The sequence below is a fragment of the Vigna radiata genome, unplaced genomic scaffold (assembly GCF_000741045.1).
Source record: "Vigna radiata var. radiata cultivar VC1973A unplaced genomic scaffold, Vradiata_ver6 scaffold_386, whole genome shotgun sequence".
Lineage (NCBI taxonomy): Eukaryota > Viridiplantae > Streptophyta > Magnoliopsida > Fabales > Fabaceae > Vigna > Vigna radiata.
The window spans coordinates 134,315-147,970 of NW_014542415.1; the positions used below are offsets into that span (position 1 = coordinate 134,315).

At 35.4% G+C, this 13,656-nt stretch overlaps 1 protein-coding gene and 1 long non-coding RNA gene across 2 annotated transcripts; one reads left to right on the forward strand and one right to left on the reverse strand.

Annotated features, from left to right (window-relative positions):
* Positions 1-3,495: 3,495 nt before the first annotated feature.
* LOC106780042 (chymotrypsin inhibitor 3) lies at positions 3,496-4,350 on the forward strand. Its single transcript, XM_014668275.2, has one exon. The coding sequence runs from the start codon at positions 3,559-3,561 to the stop codon at positions 4,150-4,152; it is 594 nt and encodes a 197-aa protein (XP_014523761.1). The 5' UTR covers positions 3,496-3,558; the 3' UTR covers positions 4,153-4,350.
* A 1,795-nt stretch (positions 4,351-6,145) lies between these two features.
* On the reverse strand, positions 6,146-9,123 carry LOC106780043. Its single transcript, XR_001377232.2, has 2 exons — positions 8,560-9,123; positions 6,146-6,366 (listed from the first exon to the last, which is right to left on the reverse strand). It is a non-coding gene; the product is annotated as an uncharacterized LOC106780043 (long non-coding RNA).
* Between the last annotated feature and the right edge of the window lie 4,533 nt (positions 9,124-13,656).

Genomic DNA, 13,656 nt, shown 5'->3' on the forward strand with positions numbered 1-13,656 from the left:
TCGACTACATTGCTAATGGATTCGACTATGCTAAAATCTTTGTACANATTTTGAAGATCGGTGCTATGTGCTATTTTGATAAGAAAATAATTTCAAAGTGTTTGTCAGTGTGATAGTCGACATTGTGTTTTACATATTCGACTGTATTTGTTGTTTGTTTTGAAATTTTGTTATGCTCATGCACTCTAACGACTATATTTTTTAAAGTTAGTTGAGCATTGATGTCTTGGTCAACTGTATTAAATGTGTTTTGTTATTTGTTGACTGGGAGCTACTAAGTTGACTGAAATATTATAACTGTCATAATACAGTTGACTGAATTAGTAATTCGACTGAGAAATCATCTGGATAACAGAAATCTATAAATAGACTGAACACAGGTTTGTTCAGAGACTTTTGATGATCTAACAATTTCATTTATGTTTCATATTTCTCTTAGCTCCAAGAATTCTCCAAGAAGACGGTTGTGATCTTTCTTGAAATAAATTCAAAGAGGAGATTCAATTGCGCGTTCATTGGTTGATCAACATCTGCACAAGAAGGTGCTTCTGTGATTGATCATGATAGGCTTGGCATCTTGTGAAGACTGCTGAATTGTATTCAAAGGCTTGGCATCCTGTGAAAACTGTTGGAATTGGACCTGTTGTGATATAGGTGATTGTTCACGTTGAGGATTGTTCGACGTGGTGTTGCAGATTGCACAAGAGGGGATTCTTTGCTGCAAGTCTGGTTTTGTTATTGCAGCTTTATTTTGGTTTTGGGTTAGAGAGGAGATTTATATTTTTGACATGGAGGTCTTCAATAAAATCCTTGTTGTAAAAACCGCAACCATTATAGTGCATTTGCTTCCTGGGTTGGAAGGACACTATATAGGCATTGTTGGCCGAACCAGTATAAAAACTTGTGTTTGCATTTCTCTATCCCTTATCTTTTACATTCCAGTCGAATTTATTCTTTACGCAGTCAACTACGTAATTTCTGCTGCATACATATTCTAGTTGCTTGCATTTCAAGAAAGTTCAAAAAGCTTTATACTTTGATTACAAGATTGCGAAAAGAAAGCGTTTTTGAAACAACACCAATTCATCCCTCTCTTGGTGAAATAAAGAAGCCAATCTGTTTTCAAACATAAACAACATTAAGCGACAATTACAGTCTCAAAAATACAAAGCCCTAAAATCCCTAGAATCCCTAGAAAATACAAAGCCCCATTAACTGGCAATGACACAAGTTGTTCCCCATTATGTAACACCAGAATCCCTAGAAAATACAAAGCCTCGTATTTGAAGATATCTTTCATGGAAACCTTCTCAAAAACACCATTCTCCCTCGCGGCAACCTCAGAAACCTGTAACTCCTTCATATTTTTATATTCCCCTACGACTACTCCGGCGAGCGTCTCGTTGGAGGGAATTTCCATAGTGCGGTTGTTGTTTTCTTGTGGAACGACGATAGGATGTGGCGTCGTTGGCGCAGGTAGAAGAGGGAGTGAGATTGGGTAAGGTTTGGTTTAGGTTGTGAGAATTTTGGGTCGCAAATGGTTTTCCTGTTGTTTTGAACAAACTGGAATACGACGAAGGGTTCGTCTGTTAGTGTGAGGAAGAGGAAGGGAGAAGGTTTACACGCAATCAGAATTTACTGTGACACGTGTTATTAAATGACACCTCACCATGTCACCAGGCAATACATTTAACGTCGTTCACCGAATTTAACGGCAAGGGGCTTTATTGAATCAATTTTATATAGAAAGGGACCCAATTAAATTAAGTTCTTTCAAAATACGGGAACCTATTTGACGAAAAACTGCACAAATAGGGACCTCCGAATCTATTAAACCTTAAATTTATTAAATAAAAGAACATGTGTTTCAGGTAAGGCATTGAGGTCCCTTACTCAAAGCACTCTAAGTTGTCCTGAAGACCGGATGAGCTCCCTAATGGTTCTCCATCATCCAAGTTACGCTGTTCATTCTTTCTCCTTTTTGTCCAAACCGTGTAGGAGTGTACCTGTGAAAGGCACTCCCTAATGGTTCTCCATCATATTAATTACTTGACCTCCTCTGTCAAACATATATTTATAAATCTTATAATGCACTTACAATTAGGTCTAACCCATTAATTACCAATAAATTATTTTCATTATTCATATTAATTTTCAATTAATGACTATTATTCTTATTAACTGCCTATTAATAGTTGTTATTGCTCAAATTATCAATTAATAATCGTTCTGAACTATGTATGTTCTGCTTCTCAATGAGTTAATGTTTTATGCTAGCTACCTGCATATTCCCTATTTCAAAAGCTCGAAAAATAACACAAGGTACGCATTTCAATTCTCAGATTCTTATTCTCTATTCTACTGCCTTTGTATAGTTTCTTTCGACTTCATGCACTGTGTATATGCAGTAGCTAGAACTAACAACATGCTTCATTCTCAGTTTTCCATGCATGCTGATTCTTCATGTTGTGCATATATGAAACTGTACATTTTCTCTTCAATCTAGAATCCTACTATTTAAGCAGGTTAAAGTTTTAGTTTTTCACATTCCTTCTTAAATAATTTTACTTAAGCAGGTTATTAGACCCCAGTTCTGCCGCTGACTATGTTGTAAATAATTTTAATGATTCATAACTATATATATATGTAGCAAATCAAAGCTCAGATCTTTATTAAAAATGTGTTCACATTTCAACTAAACTTTAAAAACATATTTCTTTTGTAAATGACCATTTTATTCCCCTCCTTCTTCATCACTATCTCTGCAATTAACCATGGAAACCCAAATCGAGAACAAGGTTTCATTGTTGCCCAGCAAGCTGATGAAGTACCACCTTTTGTAAGTTTTAGATTTAAAATTTAAGATTTAAGGTCATAGTCACGTAACAGATTAAATCACAATTGTTTACATAGAATAATAAACCCACGAGGAAATTCCTCCCAGAAACAATTAATCAAGTCATAAAAAATTGATAAATACTTAAGATTTTATATCAAGCCATAGATATATCTTTTACTTTTGAAAGAAACTTTCTTCGTCTTCTTACATGTTTATAAGCATTAGGATTTCTTTAATTATTTATGTCCATAAAAATTGTTCACCTTATCACCATCATTATCTCTATGAATGGATTCAGACAACTGAACTGAACAAAGAAGAGATAAGCCTTATTAGGAAGTCAAAACATATATATATATATATATATATATATATATATATATATATATATATATATATATATATATATATATATATATATATTTTNTATATATATATATATATATATTTTCTTTCATCCTTTTCACGTGTTTAAAAGTTTTACTATATGTTATTCATTTCTGTCCACATAAAAATCTTATTAGGTAATCGAAACATATATGTTCTTTCATCCTTTTCACGTGTTTAAAAGTTTTACGATAACTTATTCATTTTTGTCCATAAAAAATGTTCACCTTATCACCATCGGTAGCTCTATAAATGGATTCTCCCATCTTCCGCTTATTCACACAACTGAACTGAACAGAACAAAGAAGAGAATAACCTTAATCTGAACAGAAATGGCGAGTGCAACGCTTATTGCTCTCTTCCTTCTTTCAGCCCTAACTTTCTACGCTCCTTCAAACACCGCTCAATTTGTCAAGGACTCGAGTGGTAACATCGTTAAAAATAGTGGCAGATTCTATATATTGCCGTCACTATTAGGAAACTACAGAGGTGGAATTCGAAACCTTCGAACAGGTAACGAATCTATCCCTCTCTCTGTTGTGCAGTCTCCCTTCCAGGACGATAAAGGGCTTCCAGTTACCATTAGCTTCGAATATATCCCTGTAGGTGTAGCACTAGTGTCCCTTAGCTTCGAATATACTCCTGAAGGAACCCCTCTTGAGTGGACCGCCGTTGAGGGTTTTCCTGAAGGAACCCTCGTTAAAATTGGTGGTTATTACCCAAAGCCAATCATCGGTTCTTTCTATATGAGAGATTCTATATTTGGAACGAAGGACTCCTATAATCTTTTGTTCTGCAGAAGCCTCCCGGCTTGCAGTAATGTTACTATTGTTAAGAGCGATGGGAACTTGGTTTTGGCTGTCACTCAGGAGAATCCATACGAGTTTTATCTTGAGACATATCTGCCAACATCTGCTGATGCATGAAAAGTCGCGCACTTTCTTCTTGTGATAGCCGGTGATACTATATGCTTTGGGTGTAATAAACCAATGCATGCTAAATAANATAACCGGTATTTGGTTTTTCTAACGTTCATATTTGTACCTGTGCTACTATATGCTTTGGGTGTAATAAACCAATGCATGCTAAATAAAATAAGCGGTATTTGGATTTCCTATCGTTCATATTTCTAGGACCACCATAGACAATTTTATCCTTTTGCTCTAAAGCCATTGCTTTGGTTTATCTCTTTCTTTCCATCAAGAAAAAAAAGTGTCTAAAATGAAAAAGGATATGTTTATTCAAACTTCTCTTCATATACATTAAAACTTTAAAAAATATATCTTCACACAATTATTAAATCTATTATAAATTTTTTAATACAATATTAATTTATAAAGTTGTAACATTATGTATGTATGTATTAGTGCAAAAACGCTATTTAACGTCACCCTTTAGACGTCGGTTAAGGGTAAGCACGACATATATTGATGATCGGTGGTATTTTTGTAAATAAGTTGGCCATATAAACATCAGTTAGAAGGTGCCCAGACGTTTATAATATTTTAGACGTCGGGGCCCCTCCTAACTGACGTCTATATGTCTGACAGGTGAGTGAAAAGTCATTTTTTTCAGTCATATAGACGTTAGTTAGGAGAGGTCCTGACGTCTATATGGCGGAAATTAATGGTTATTCATCTACCTGTCAGACATATAGACATCAATTGGGAGAGCCCCGACGTCTAAAATATTATAGATGTCTGTTATTCTGGAACCGACGTCTAAACCCTAAATCCAAAAATTTAAAAAGTCACTTTTTTGACTCCATTTAGACGTTTGATCTCGCCACTCCAACTTCTAAAGCACTTTAGACGTCTGTTATTCTAGGAACCGACATCTAAACCCTAAATCCAAAAGTTTAAAATGTCACTTTTTGACTCCATTTAGAAGTCTGATCCCGCCACTCCGACTTCTAAAGCACTTTAGACGTCTGTTATTCTGGGAACCGACGTCTAAACCCTAAATCCAGAAATTTAAAAAGTCACTTTTTGACTCCATTTAGACGTCTGATCCCGCCACTCCGACTTCTAAAGCACTTTAGACGTCTGTTATTCTGGGAACCGACGTCTAAACCCTAAATCCAGAAATTAAAAAAGTCACTTTTTGACTCCATTTAGACGTCTGATCCCGCCACTCCGACTTCTAAAGCACTTTAGACGTCTGTTATTCTAGGAACCGACATCTAAACCCTAAATCCAAAAATTTAAAATGTCACTTTTTGACTCCATTTAGACGTCTGATCCCGTCACTCCGACTTCTAAAGCACTTTAGAGGTCTGTTATTTTGGGAACCGACGTCTAAACCCTAAATCCAGAAATTTAAAAAGTCACTTTTTCACTCCATTTAGACGTCTGATCCCGTAACTCCGACTTCTAAAGCCCTTTAGACGTCCGTTATAGGGGAACCGACTTCTAAATGTCGGCATTAAAACACCGTGATCGCGAGACCGCCATTATGAGCACTCATTGCTCCTCATCTTCGTCGCGTTTTCTCTCTACAGGTTACGCTTTTCAGGTTTGTTTTCTCGTTTTTGCACCGTTTTAAATTAGTTTTACTCTGATTACATCACTCTTTCACTAGTACAAAACGGGCTTTTTAAGTCTGTTATTTCGGGCTTTTTAAGTCTGTTTTACAACAGACTTTGATTCGGCAGACGTAAATTTTAAGTTTGTTGTTGACCAACAGACTTAAATTTTAAGTTTGTTATTGACCAACAGACTTAAAGTTTAAGTCTGTTGTTGACCAACAGACTTAGATCTTCATACAATTATAAATAAAAATGGCACCAAATTTAAGTCTGTTGTGAACATAACAGACTTAAATTTAATATATATATATATATATATATATATATATATATATATATATATATATATATATATATATATATATATATATATATATATATCAGAATATATATTGAAATTAAATGTCAATCTTGGAATTAAATGTAGGAAATTAAGTTAAAGAGAAGGTAATAGAATTATCAAAGAGTAATATTACATTTTCACACAACAATGCAAGCATTATATGACACTAACCCTCAGATTTTTAAGATGAATATCAAAATGATATGAGACCAAGCCTTTGCACTTTAACAACAACCTCTTGCCCATTTAATCTTGCACGATGAACCTGTCCTGCAACAGGGAAAAAGATATTCAAATTTCTTTCTTCTCATCAAATATTAAACCTAAAACCAAGGTACATTTAATATGGTTTCCTGAACCCAAGAAATCAGGTAACTTAGGCTTTTAGTAAATGCAGAAGTTAATACATTTCATACTTCTCAATTTAACGTCAAACAACATCAATTGTTGTCAAACTAAATAGATAAGAGTTACACCTATATCTAAAGAATACAATAATAACAACACATGATTGCTTAATATAGGCAAACAAATAAAATAAATAAATAAATTTTAGATTAATACCTTCAACCATAAACATCCTTATAGGGGTTCATAAGTAATGAACAAATTTTCAAAGAACTTTAGCAGTAAAATGCACACAGACTGAAATTGATTCATCAATATCCATATCACGACCATAAAATAAAATCAAATACGTCCAATAACATTATATATATATATATATATATATATCCATGTACCAACAACATTATTGTAGCATCAATAAAACTCATTCAACTGCAGATTTATTATTTTGTAAAAAAGTTAACAGTTTAACTTATTTTAAGCAATGTTAACCTTATTCTCTTCTTAAAGTAATTTTAAATTATTCATTCAGACATTTCTTAGGGCCTCCTACAGTATAATATGGATTGTATTTATTAAGAGTGAGAACAAATCAGGCCTAGTAAAAACATGCTAGACTAATCTCTTATTCACTTAATCTCTTAATGGAATTGGTAGTTCAGATTCTTATTAATTAATCTAGCATCTATTCGATTATATTCTTAATGCACGTAAGATGGTTAATCAAAATCAATGAGTGAAACCAAGTGGTATAGCTCATCTGATGCAAGAAAATATGACCTTATGGAGAAAATTGATATGTAAGGAATTGCAACAGTTATTCCACCATCACTTAATGAATACCGTGAGAAAAGAACCCCATATAACATCCTAATAGCTTAGAGAACGAGTATCACATCTTATATTTGACAAAGAAGCTTTTCCATTCATTCAAAACACAAATCAACAATATATATCAAGTTATATTACTCGGCCAACCCCTAGCTACCCTTTTTCATTCAAACAGAGTCCAAATCCCCCTTAAACATATATCCCCAAAAGCTACTCCATTACAGTCTCAAGGTTTAACTCTTTATATCATATTATAGCACACACAACATTCATGACCAGACAACCCACACATAACCAGAGCATTTATAGTCAGCTTATATTAACTATACATATAGACGAACATATTAAGTCATTGGTCACATTACAAAGCCACATTTACATGCCCGAAATATATTAACAGCGTTAATAAGCTACATTAGTCAAGTTAAGCTAGATGAATTAAGTTAAGTGAGTTAAATTCTATTCACACAACCAGCAGCTACCATTCCTAACTCATACAGCCATATAGATTTCTATGTTTATGCACAACCAGTTAAGTTATTTCACAGTAAATTATGTCTTACAAATTATAATGCATCCAAAATTCATGTTGCAGCACATAACACTCGAGAGATCTAATCTCTGTTTATATCACCAATTCCTAATTTGTGCAAGCAAAATGTTTTGTCAGACATAGATTGTGCACTGAACTAGTCTGCAAACAATCTCAGTAACTTCATTCAACACAAACATTCTTTTTAGCCCGCATAGATGCATTTAAACCTCATCACGGTAAAGCAAAATTCTCTGAATATAATAGTTCCTTCATTTTCTAGAAGTAAATTACCAATTTCATTAAACAGCAAGCTCACACCATTCGGACACTCTAACTTACCCCTATCTTAGCTTGACTTCTGCGAAAGTATAAAATACGATTTACAATACCATTTTCGGTCCAACTACGAATACGCCAATGACCAAACATAAGAATGAACAAGACAATAAACACAATTGTATGTCACTGAGAAAAGGCATGCTTCAAATTCATAATAAAAACAACATAATGGGAAGTTTTTTCCTGATTAACACAACCTACTGCAGAAACACAACCCAACCACGTTCAGACATTTAAACCCATTTTTCCTTATCACTTTTCTCTTTTATTTGAACTCAAACAGAGCATTGTTCTAGAACAACCTAAAAAAACGAAACAAGAATCAAACAACAAACACCAATTTCATAGATAACCACCAACTTCACAGATAATTGCATCTAAACAAAATAAAATGAACTAGTTCCCCATACTTGGAGCTTAGTTTGTCTTCTCCAGAAACACACCTCCACCAAACCCCGTAACTTCACATGTTCCGTACTTGAACTGCAACGCTTTCCAGCTTGCATTCTCTCTTCTTCTCACTCTTAAGCTTTCTAGATCCTTACTTTTTGTGCCTCCACTATTCTCCCACGGAAGCGAACACATTGAATTGGAGCTTGAAGTGGTCGCCAGCTCGAACGGCGGCGGAGTCGAGCGCCTGAAGCGTGCCCTATGAGACCTTGAAGCTGCTATCCTTCAAGAGATTGAGGCATCATTTGACGAGCAAAGTGACTTAGGTAGAACTGAGCCTCCTCTTACAAGCTTCGAGAACCTCGGGGAGGCGCTCCACGCCAACCATCCTCTCTCCTTCGCGTCCTTGGCGTGTGGGATTTCAAGGGCTTCCTCAATCGCGCAGACCGTTCGAATCTAGCGCAAGAGGGAGGTTGAGGAGGTTATGGTGTTTACGATTCTTTATTTGGGATGAAGTTTTAGGGTTTTGGTTCGGGGGAAGAGGAAGATTTGGTGAGTGTAAAATATTAGAGGAAACTGAAAAATGTTGAGGGAAAGAAAATAAGTTAGATAAATTAAGTCAGTTAAATAAAAAAAGAGACGTAAAGATAACACATTTTTAAGTCTGTCAGAAAATTAATAGATGTAAAAATATTAATTTAAGTCTGTTAAAAAAGTAACAGAGGTAAAAATACTAATTTAAGTCTGTTAAAAGAATAATAGATGTAAAAATATCATTTTTATTTACAAAACTACCACCGCACATTTTTTAAGTCTATTTTTCTCTAAACAGACTTAAATTCGCAGACTTAATAAGTATATTTTGTACTAGTGTTTGATTCATTATCTTTCATTTGAATCGATTAAAATGCGTTTGCGTTGGGTTTTGGTGTAGCTATTCTCGTGCGCTTACGCGCACTCATTGTTCATCATCTTTGTCACGTTTTCTCTCTACGGGTTACATTTTTCAGGTTCGTTTTCTCACTTTTGCACCGTTTTAAATTAGTTTTACACTGATTACATCACTCTTTGATGCATTATCTTTCATTTGAACCGATTAAAATGCGTTTTCGTTGGGTTTTGGTGCAATTATTCTTGTGTCCTTGGGTGGCGTTCTTTGGCGACGATTTCTTGTGTTTTGCACTCTCCAATTCCCTCCACTACATTTTTAAAACCATCCAATAAAAAAATATACAATATATTCTCTTCAACAAAAATATAAAGTTGTAAACTCGAATCACCATTAGTCAGGAGCAACCTTAGAGACGTCTGACCTGTATGGATTGGACGTCTATATAGACGTCTGACCTATATAGGTCCGATGTGACGTCTATAGAGACGTCTGACCTAAAGGGTCTGACATCTCATTAACGTCACCGTATAGACCTCGGACAGAGATCAGACGTTAAAAGCCCAAAATAACATACATCTAAAATCCTTTCTGCACTAGTGATTTATGTATATATATATATATATATATATATATATATATATATATATATATGTGTGTGTGTGTGTGTGTGTGTGTATACATATGTGTATATATACATCTAAAATCCTTTCTGCACTAGTGATTTATGTATATATATACATAAATCACTAGTGCAGAAAGGATTTTAGATGTATATATACACATATGTACATACATATATACACATATGTTTACATATTGTCAACACCCAATTTCATCCGGGTGACAAAAATATATTATTTTTTATTTTATATTATGTCTTTTTAACAATTTTATTTTTGTTATATTATCTAATTTTTATTTTTACTTATTTTATTTTATTTATTTATCTTTTTATTTATTTATCTTTTTTTTCATTTTTATATTAGTTTTTATATTTTAATTCTATTTTTACTTTTTATTTTATTTTACTTTTTGTTATTTAGAGTTATTTCGTTTTATTTTACGTTAGTTTCTTTTATTGTTTAGTTTTATTTTTGTTTTTTGGTTTTTTTTTTTTACCTTAAACGTTAACAAAGAAATTCCAAGGAAAAAGAAAATAAAAAAGGTATGGCAGACTGTTGCTTTCTTTCCATTCTCAGTCGCACAAACATGAATTAAGCTTTCCTGCAACACAAGACTAAACCTCCTGCAACACACAACAACAGACGCCTCCACAAGCCATCAAACTTTCGTTTTCTGGAAAGAATCCCTGTGCACCCTGGTTTCTGTCACCAATTATGAATTAAAGAAGAATGGCGTTTGACAGTGGTTTTACCAGGTGGCTTCTGATTCTCAGTCTATGCTTAGTAGATGGATGGCAGCGTAGCAGGGGCTTGACCTTTGGCCTGTGAAAAGGAAAGAGAACTCTCAATTCTAGGGACTCCACAAAGAACTTCTTAGCGATTCCCCCATGAGACAAAACCCATCATAACCTGAACCACATTTTCCTTTCATTCCCAATTCTTCACCTTCACCATCACGTTAATCAAAACCCGACCACCAGCTCTGGGGGCCCTCGCCCATTTCCGATCATCATCTTCAACTACATTCACTTACAGCAAGGAGAAGATGCATAACTAGCAACAAAAACTAACAATAAGAAAGGAAGCTCCGAGAGCCAGAGAGCATTTAATTCAACATTTCACCATCACCTATCATCACAGTCACCGGTCATCACAGCTTGGGAGGAGGAGGCCTCACGGCCAAAGAGAGGGAGAATCATTTGCTTTCAGCGTGGCTTTCCAGCACCTGCAAGAATATCTTAGCAATCCAAGGTCTAAGGGAGCCAGAGAGAGTGGAACCAAAAGGAAAGGTTTGAAGCTGTGGAGGTAAGTCTTATACATAAGCTCTTTGGCCATGCCCATCTAATGCTCATGATTGTGCTTTCCTTATATGTGCTGGGAAGTGAACGAATGATATTTGATTAGTGTAGATAGTTGTGTTCGCTTGCTTTGTAATATCTCTGTTAACCAAAACTGCATCCAAAACATAGTTTCAATGCCAACAAAATTCATTAGATATAAATGACAATAGGAAATAGATGTATATTCCCCAAGCATCGGATTTCAATATCATTTGCTTACACCTAGAAAACATGCCTTGCCACAAACCTGTAAACAGATACAAAAACCCCTCAATCTTCGCCTATACCATGAAAACCCCTCTGACCATCTTCCTGCAAGAGAAACATCTAAGCAGATACATCATCACCCACTCATAATCTCAGTTTCATTCTGGAAATATCAATAACCCCAAAGTCACTTCCCTGCTCGCAAGCGAAGGTGAAAGGTAGTAGCGTGGTGGTCGGCGACCACCTTGGTGACGACAGGGAACACTGGTGGTTCTCTGACGACAGCGGCTTTTGAATTCGAATAGGAGGAGAGAGGGTTCGTGCGACGCTTTTGGCGAAAGTCGCAGTCGCTGGCGATGATGCGAGACGAAACCTCGACGGCGGCGACCGGTTGCGGCTGGTCTCGCCCGTGACCGAGAGCGCGTCCAGGAAGTTTTTCTGTTTCTCGTACACGAGAGGAGAGAAGGAGAAGGTGGGGGCTCTGGCGGTAGACGTCGTCGCTTGCGATGCTAGGGGCCGCGGTTCGCGGCTGCGGGTTGGGTGGAGGTGAGGACGACGTGGTTGCCAACTTTTGAGTGCTTCGGGTTTCGGTTGTTTTCTGCAGAGAGGAAGAGACTCTAGGTCTCGTGAACTTTGAACAAATGATGGGAATGAAGGGAGAAGGCTGAACCCCTAGAAAGTTTCTAGGTTAGAAGAGAATTGGGCTTGGGTTGTTGGTTTTTTTTGTTAATGAAAAATAAAGAAAAACACTTTGTTACAGTTCGACTTCCCATACACGTACCCCCATTTCTCACATTTGCACCCCTACGTCCATTCCCTGCTTTGGGCTCAGGCCCATTATGATTCTCCCTGAAAAAGAAAAAAAATAACAAAACCATTTTCCTTCCTACACCCCTATTTCTGCTAAACATCACACCACCATCCAATTTGGGCTTAAGTCCAGTTTGTTTATAATAATAGTTTTTACGCCCCCTTTCTCCTAGTTAAGCACCTCCACACCTTTACTTGTTATTTTGTTTTTTTTTTATTATTTAACTTTTTAGTTTATTTTATTTCTACTTTTTATTTTTCATCCCTATTTTTCTATTTCTTATTTTCATTTTGATAGTTATCTATTTATTTTATTTCATCTACTTTTAAATAAATATTAAAAACAACAAAATATTTTTAAAGGTTTAAGCACGTGTGTGATCGCACGCATCGTCCTCGTGCTAAGACCTTTTCTTCTTTTTATAAAAATCAACAAAAATGTTTTTAAAGGTTTAAGCACGTGTGTGATTGCACGCATCATCCTCGTGCTAAGACCTTTTCTTCTTTTCATAAAAATAATAAAAATTGTTTTAAGCGTTTAAGCACATGTGTGATCGCACGCATCGTCCTTGTGCTAGAAAACCTTTTCCCTTTCTTATATAAAAAATGCCAAAAACAAAAAGCATTTTCATTTCCAAATAACAGTCAACCTTTCAACCAGAACTACGTTATCCTTGATTCTCCATCAAAAGTGGAGATACGTAGGAGCAAGGCTAGTCCTTGTCAGGCTCACTTTCCCAAAAATCTAAATTGTCCAAACAAACTTTCCAAATAATTCTCCAAACAAATTTTCCAAATGGTTTCCCAAAGAACTACGTAACCCTGATTTCTCAGTCCAACTGAGAATACGTAGGAGCAAGGTCAATCCTTGTCGGGCACAGAAAACACAAAAAAATATTTTGTTTTCTTTAGAGTTTTATTTTTTAGGGGAAATTAAACATTTTGCAAACCACATTAAATTCGTGTATTTAGTTAAAAGTACTGCCTTAGGGCAGGCGTTGTGGGGGTGCTAACACCTTCCCCACACGTAACCGACTCCCGAACCCAATCTTTGGTTTTCGTGGACCGTGCTTTATCATTTTATGGTTTTTCCGTAGTTTTCCAGAATAAACTATGGTGGCGACTCCAAACTCTTTTTCTAAATTCGTTTTCTTTTTTGGACGGTCGTCCTGTCGCGATTTTCCGGTTGCGACACATATGTATATACATATACATATATATATACATATATATATATATATATAT

What these genes read in the sequence shown, in the direction of transcription:
- LOC106780042 (XM_014668275.2), top strand. Translation starts at nt 3,559, where the DNA reads ATGGCGAGTGCAACGCTTATTGCTCTCTTCCTTCTTTCAGCCCTAACT.